General features: G+C 36.2%; 1 protein-coding gene across 8 annotated transcripts in view; it reads right to left on the bottom strand.

The window, feature by feature from the left end:
* Positions 1-245: 245 nt before the first annotated feature.
* CYP20A1 (cytochrome P450 family 20 subfamily A member 1) overlaps positions 246-7,223 on the bottom strand; it is a 57,756-nt gene continuing 50,778 nt past the window's right edge. For 7 of the 8 annotated variants that reach the window (XM_038585485.1, XM_038585486.1, XM_038585490.1 and 4 more), the window contains 2 exons: positions 2,665-2,754; positions 246-2,519 (listed from right to left, as the gene is read on the bottom strand). In XM_038585485.1, the coding sequence (XP_038441413.1) occupies positions 2,369-2,519; positions 2,665-2,754 (241 nt within the window). In that variant the 3' untranslated portion in view covers positions 246-2,368. Of the gene's footprint in view, positions 2,520-2,664; positions 2,755-3,943; positions 4,032-7,223 lie in introns of those variants that run through there. The other variant, XM_038585487.1, reaches the window with a different exon arrangement.

The following is a 7,223-nucleotide window of genomic DNA, read 5'->3' as shown; positions in this document are numbered from 1 at the left end:
AATCAAGAGTCAAATGCTTAACTGAAGCACTCAGGTGTCCTATGCTGGTGTTTTTAACAATAAACTTCTCAATAGTCAAAAAGAATGCAGATCAAAATCAGATAAGAAGTAGTTTTAAAAAACCCAAAAAGCTACAAAACTTAGGAGTCCTGCTACAAGCCATTACTGACACTGAGGGTATGCAATTTTAGTCATTTGATAAATATAAAGGGCCGAGTAAGGACAACAGTGAATGGATAAACTTATACATGGTTAACAGTATTTTTATTTTTTAAAATCCACTAGAAGATAATTTATGTGTAATGTGTTTAGTCACATAACCACAGATAAAATTTGCTTATTTACCTGATTCTTTTATTTTCCTTAATTCAAATCATTATTAGTAATTATACATTGGCTTATATGTTGGCAGTATGCCAATTCCCTCACTCTCTGTTCAGCTGCCCTATTTTTCCCTTTATCATTGCTGATCAGGTCTCACTTGCTTTAAAATTCTCCTCATCTCATCTGATTTTACTGACACTTGGTCTACGTATCAATTGCCTACTCTAACTTTCCACTGCCAGTTTCTAAACCAATTAAGGTACTTGGATAATAAAGGAAGATGCTCTATATACACAAAACCATACAAAATGATAGGAGGGAATTTAACAGTGTGCCTTTTTGAAATAACATGATGCTGAGAACTAAGAATACATTTTACTTAAAGTTTTAGAATTTAAATTATTCCATAAATTAACTATTTTCATCAGATATAAAAGCGGCATCTAATCTCTTAAAATCTATTTTAACCACTCCTAACTAGTTTTAAAATGTTAGCTATCTGACCATAAACACAGCATAAAATAACTCAATAACTAGAGTAGTCTTGAAACTAAAATTACAAGAGGAATTGAGCAGTGTCAAAAATAAACCCACTTGCAAACAGTTATCATTTTTCTCCCTTTCCTCTCTATCTGCACTTGGCATATTTCCTCCAGTTGTTGTCTTAAAAAAAAAAAAGGTTCCTCAAGAACAATGTAACCAAAAAAAGTGGACTAAACTACAGTGTTATCAATAAAAAGTACTAAATATAAAACTTATCAGTACAAGGTGTAAATTTTCAAAGCCACTTAAAATATTTTTAAAATAGCCCCAATATTTCTTTGCTTACTAGTGAGACTGACCTTTTTTCCTAAAGGTTGAATTGCTACTTCCTCCTCTAAAAGCTGTTTATGTCTTTTGACCATTTATCTATTATGTTTTCTTACCAACTTATACAAGCTATTTATATATCATATGTATATCATATGGATATTATCCCTGTCATATGTTTTGTAATGTTTGTTTTCTTTTTTAAAATTTGGTTTTGGGGGATCCCTGGGTGGCACAGCGGTTTGGCGCCTGCCTTTGGCCCAGGGCGTGATCCTGGAGACCCGGGATCGAATCCCACATCAGGCTCCCGATGCATGGAGCCTGCTTCTCCCTCTGCCTGTGTCTCTGCCTCTCTCTCTCTCTCTCTGTATGACTATCATAAAAAAAAAAAAAAAAAAAAAAAAAATTGGTTTTGGTTTTTAGTTGGTGCTTTCTTGTTTCATAATCATTAAGTTCATTATATGACATAATAACAACAAATTAGGGATTCAGTTTTTCCCACAAATAAGAATTGGTTAAGTAATATAGTGCTACTAAAATTTCCGGCAAAACAGAAGGTAAGACAAGCCTCAATCTTAGTTTGTCACTTAGGTGGCACTTCAAAACACATTCAGTAGTTTCCAAATGACTCAGAACCATTCAAAATTATGAGCTTTGTATAAGTCATGAAATGAACACTATTATCTGGGAGGCATAAAAGTAGGCAAGTACAAGGTAGGTCACTCAACCTAATAACAATGATTAAACTTAAACTAATTTATACTCAGAAAATAAAAATGTTAATTCAAGAAATAAAATTATGGAAAGTCCTTGTTTTCCCCCTTTAAAGTGATGTAAAGTATGAAAAGAAGTTGGGATGTTTTCCTTTTATGAATATTCAGAAAACATGATTCCCCAAAGTGTGTAAAATAATGTCTCTCTTCAAGAAATTTAGAGATCAAACTAAGAAAAATAATATGAAGATACTGTCATAGAAAGTGATAAAACAAAACAAAAACTAAAAAACAGAAAGTGATTAAACAAAAATTAAAATAGAGAGCTTCCTGTTAGAACTATCATTATATTGATGCAATAAAGTATAAATGTATATCATGCATTAAGAAAATCTGATATACAAAAATCCAAATTTACATAATGAAGTATGAGTAGGTATAGTATTACTTGGTTTATAAAAAGATTCAATATAGATTTTCTAAACCATCATTTTCCTTCAGAAAGTTAAACATATAAAATTTTAATATCTCTTTGAGACAGTGATCCAAGTTTCTTCCTTGGATGATGTTACCAGTTCATACTTAGTTTCAATAAGTTGTCCCTCCACGGAAAGTAGGTGCAGCCTCCTCACCAATACACTCAGAAGAACTGTGGCCACCATATATGCAAACCTAGTCAGGAAGAAAGTCGACTGGTTACTAAAGATTAACAATAACACTTTAATTATATAGACTGCTCATTCTCATCAGCAGTCATCAAAATTCTAAGTATAAAGTCTAGCATCTTTCCTTTCACTTTGCTTTCTCTATCACTTACCTCAACTCGGGGCATTCCTGCATGCCTGAGAATCCAAGCAAGGAGAAAGTTTTCATCATCGATTCATCATCAAACCGGTCTGGATCAAATCTAAAAAGATTTGGGGCAAATCACAACAGAACTCCATTGCCATATTACATATTTGTACTATAAAAACATAGTTATCTAATAAAGTTTGGAAAGTACTGAAAATAAAAACTGTCACAATTGTATTTAAATTTCACCATTAGAGGCAACTTAGTCGATTAAACTGACTCTTGATTTCAGATCAGGTAATGATCTCAGGGTCATGGGATTGAGCCCTGCTTCAGGCTCAGTGCTCAGCTGAGATTGAATCTCAGTTTGAGATTCTTTCCCTCCCTCTCCCTCTGCCTCTTCCTTCCCCTCCCCTGCACACATGCACACTCTCTCTAAAATAAATAAGTAAAAATATTTAATAAAATTCACCTATTATGTTCTCAAACTATTAAACATATATTTAGTTTCTTTCTGCTTAATTTATTATTTCTAAACAATAGATAGAAAATATATTTCTCTGGAACCAGCAAGGAATGAAACTGTAACATGGGTGTGCATCATTTTATGAGATATAAGGATAAATCATACAAAATCACATAATGAATATTTAAATTTAAGAGTGTTCAGAACATCTGTTACATGAGACCATCTCATCAATATGTAAAGCATTTTACACTGCCTCTTCAATTAAAATGTATTTCCTAAAACTGGATACACCAGACTTAAAATTATATTCACCAATTATATTTACCTTCAGACTTACTAGTAAGTGGGAAATGAAGAGGCTAGAAGGGCTTTTTTTGTTTTGCTTTTAAAAGATTTTATTTATTCATTCATAGAAACACAGAAAGAGAGGCAGAAAACAAAGATAGAGGGAGAAGCAGGCTTGCCGTGGCGAGCCCGATGCAGGACTTGATCTCGGGGTCCCGGGATCACACTCTGAGCCAAAGGCAGATGCTCAACCACTGAGCCACCCAGGTGTCCCTAAGAAGGGTTTGTTTTTTTCCTTTACTTTTTAAAACCATAACGTTTATTTTGACTAATCGTTGAAATCCTTAAGATGAACTGGATGCTGCAACAGCTGCCCTCTTGGGCTTAGGTGTCGTTCCTTCACGGAATCCATGCCTGAATCTGCGGTATACAATCTTTAGGCGCCTCATTCGACCAGTCTCAGTGGTATTCCGTCTTCTAGCCTTGGCACTCCAGTTATACTTCCTCTTGCGCTTGGCAGGGTGGCCACACTTGCCGCAGGTGGACTTCTGAAGGCGGTAGGCCTTAGAGCCACAGCGGCGGCACAACGTGTGCATCTTGTTGCGACACTTTCCGAACCATGACGTCCCCTTTGTCATCTTGTTTCCGCAGCAGACCCCAAAGAGGAAGGTTTTTTTTTTATTGTACAGAATTTTATTTTATTATTTTTTTAATTTTAATTTTTATTTATGATAGTCACACAGAGAGAGAGAGAGAGAGAGAGAGAGAGAGGCAGAGACACAGGCAGAGGGAGAAGCAGGCTCCATGCACCGGGAGCCCGACGTGGGACTCGATCCCGGGTCTCCAGGATCACACCCTGGGCCAAAGGCAGGCGCTAAACCGCTGCGCTACCCAGGGATCCCTATTGTACAGAATTTTATTCTATAAAAAGTCACTGATGAAATAGGATATATAGAAACAAACAAACAAACTCACCCACTATGGAACATAAAAATTCCTCTCAAAACCAAATGTTAAAAGATTTAAACTGTGGCATGAGAAAAAAAAAAAAAAAGAATTCTGCTTCATTTTTCTTTTTCTTCTTTTCTTTTTTTTAAGATTATTTATTTATTTATTCACGAGAGAAACAGAGAGAGAGGCAGAGACACAGGAAGAGGTAGGAGAAGCAGGCTCCATGCCGAGAGCCCGACATGGGACTCGATCCTGCGACTCTGGGATCACACCCTGGGCCAAAGGCAGAGGCTAAACCACTGAGCCACTTAGGCGCCCCTCATTTTTTTCTTTTATTATTATTTTTTTAAAGATTTTATTTATTTATTTATTTATTTATTTATTTATTTATTTAGTCATTGAGTTCAAGCCCCACACTGCATGTAGGGCTTAAAGTAAATAAAATAAAATTTTAAAAAATTAAGTAATCTTGGGGCTCCTCGGTGGCTCAGTCAATTGAGCATCCACCTTTTGTTTTTGGCACAGGTCATGATCTCATGGTTCCTGGGATCAGGCCCTGTGTCAGGCTCCATACTTAGCGAGGAGTCTTTCTCTCCTCTGCCGCCCACTTCCTCACTTGCTCTCTCTTCTCTAAAATAAATAAATCTTAAAAAAAAAATTAAGTAATCTCTACACCCAAAGTGGGGGCTTAAGCTTACAAACCCAAGATCAAGAGTTGCATGCTCTTCCAACTGAGCCAGCCAGGTTTTTCCTTTTATAAACTATCTTGAAAATTGAGACCTTAAATTTTACCCAAAGGTAACTATGTATTTTAGATTACAAAAGAATCAAACTTGATTTTTCCAATTATTTTACAAAACACCTCACATTTGGGGTGCCTGGGTTGTTCAATTGGTTAAGTGTCTGACTCTTGGTTTCAACTTAGGTCATGATCTCCTGTTCATGGAGTTGAACCCCGTGATGAGCTCTGTGCTCAGTGCAGGGTTCTGCTTCAGATTCCATGTTGGGCTCTATGCCCAGGGCAGGCTCTGCTTAAGATTCTTTCTCCCTCCCCTTCTGCCCTCCTCCCAAAATAAATAAAAACAATAACAACAGCCAAAAACATCTCACAATTTTAAGGATTAAGAATGAAATGAAAGCCAAAATAACCAAGGAATTTTGTTTTTCCAGCTTTACTGAAGTATATTTGACAAATAAAATCCAAAGACCTTACTCATCTTATAACTAAGAGTTTGTACCCTTTTATCAGCAGCTCCCTATTTCTCTTACCCCTACTTCTAGCCCCTGGCAAGGACCGCTCTATTGTTTCTGTGTGTTTGACTTTTTTTTTCCTTCTCCCAGATTACACACATAAGTGCTACAATGCAGTTCTCTGGCTTTTTTCACTTAGTATAATGATCTCCACATTCATCCATGTTGCACAAATAGAATTTCCTTCTTTTTCATGGCTCAATGTTTCACTATGTTGTCTATATATAGATATACACACATGTATAATGGAATATTCACTTCTTCTTTATCCATTTAACACCTGTTGGCATATCTTTTTTTTTTTTAAGATTTATTTATTTATTTATGAAAGACACAGAGAGAGAGAGAGAGGCAGAGACATAGGCAGAGGGAGAAGCAGGCTCCCTGCAGGGAGCCTGATGCGTGACTTAATTGCGGGATCACAACTGAGCCGAAGGCAGGCGCCCAACCACTGAGCCACCCAGGCGTCCCAGGATGACTGTTATCAAAAAGATAAGAGAGGAAAAAAAAAAAAAAAGATAAGAGAGGACAAATGCTGGCAAGGATATGGATAAAAGGGAATTCTGTTTTGTTTTGTTTTTTAAAGATTATTTATTTATTTATTTATTTGAGAGAGAGAGGGCACCTGAGTGAGAGCACAAGCAGGGGGAAGGAGAAGAGGGAGAGGGAGAAGCAGATTCCCTGTTGAGCAGGGAGCCCAATGCAGGGTTTGATCCCAGGACGCCCAAGCTGAAGGTAGGCACCCAACCAACTGAGCCACTCAGGTGCCCCAAAAGGGAATTCTTGTACGATGTTGGTGTGAATGTAAACTGACAGCCACAAGGGAAAATAGTATTGAGATTCCTCAAGAAATTAAAAACAAAACTACCATATGATCTAACAATGCCACTTCTACATATATATTCAAAGGAAACTCATTATCATGAAGAAATATCTGTACTCTCATGTTTATTGGTATCCTGGGCCATAAAAAAAGAAGGAAATCCTGGTATTTACACAATATGGATGAACCTAAGCCAAAATCAAGAACCATCCAGGCACCCTGGTATACCTTTCTATTTATATGTGTCACCTTCAATTTCTTTCATCAGTGTCTTATAGTTTCCAGAGTATAGGTCCTTCACTCCTTGGTTAAATTTATTCCTAAATTTTGGGGGTTTTTTGGGTAATTGTAAATGGGATTGTTTTCTTAATTTCTCTCTTTGCTAGTTTGTTATTAGTATATAGAAATGCTACAGATTTCTGTATATTAAATTTGTATACTGAAACTACTAAACTCATTTATTAGCTCTAATGGTTCTCTGATGGAGTGTTTAGGATTTTCTATATGTAATATGTTATGTACAAAAAGTGAGAATTTTACTTCTTCCTTACCAATTTGGATGCCTTTTATTTATTTTTTTTTCTTGTTTGATTGCTGTGGCGAGGACTTCCGTTACTATGTTGAATAAAAGTGATGAGACTGAACATCTCTGTCTTTTTCTTGATCTTAGAGGGAAAGCTTTCAGCTCTTTACCACTGAGGGTGATGTTGGCTGTGGGTTTGTCATATATGGCCTTTATTATGTTGAGTGATGTTCTTTGGCTATCAGAGGTCTGTTATCATTTCATACAAACGTTTACATTATT

This window comes from Canis lupus, chromosome 37 (assembly GCF_011100685.1).
Source record: "Canis lupus familiaris isolate Mischka breed German Shepherd chromosome 37, alternate assembly UU_Cfam_GSD_1.0, whole genome shotgun sequence".
Classification (NCBI taxonomy): domain Eukaryota; kingdom Metazoa; phylum Chordata; class Mammalia; order Carnivora; family Canidae; genus Canis; species Canis lupus.
Note: the sequence above shows the minus strand (reverse complement) of the source record. Positions and strands in the feature narration are given on the sequence as shown.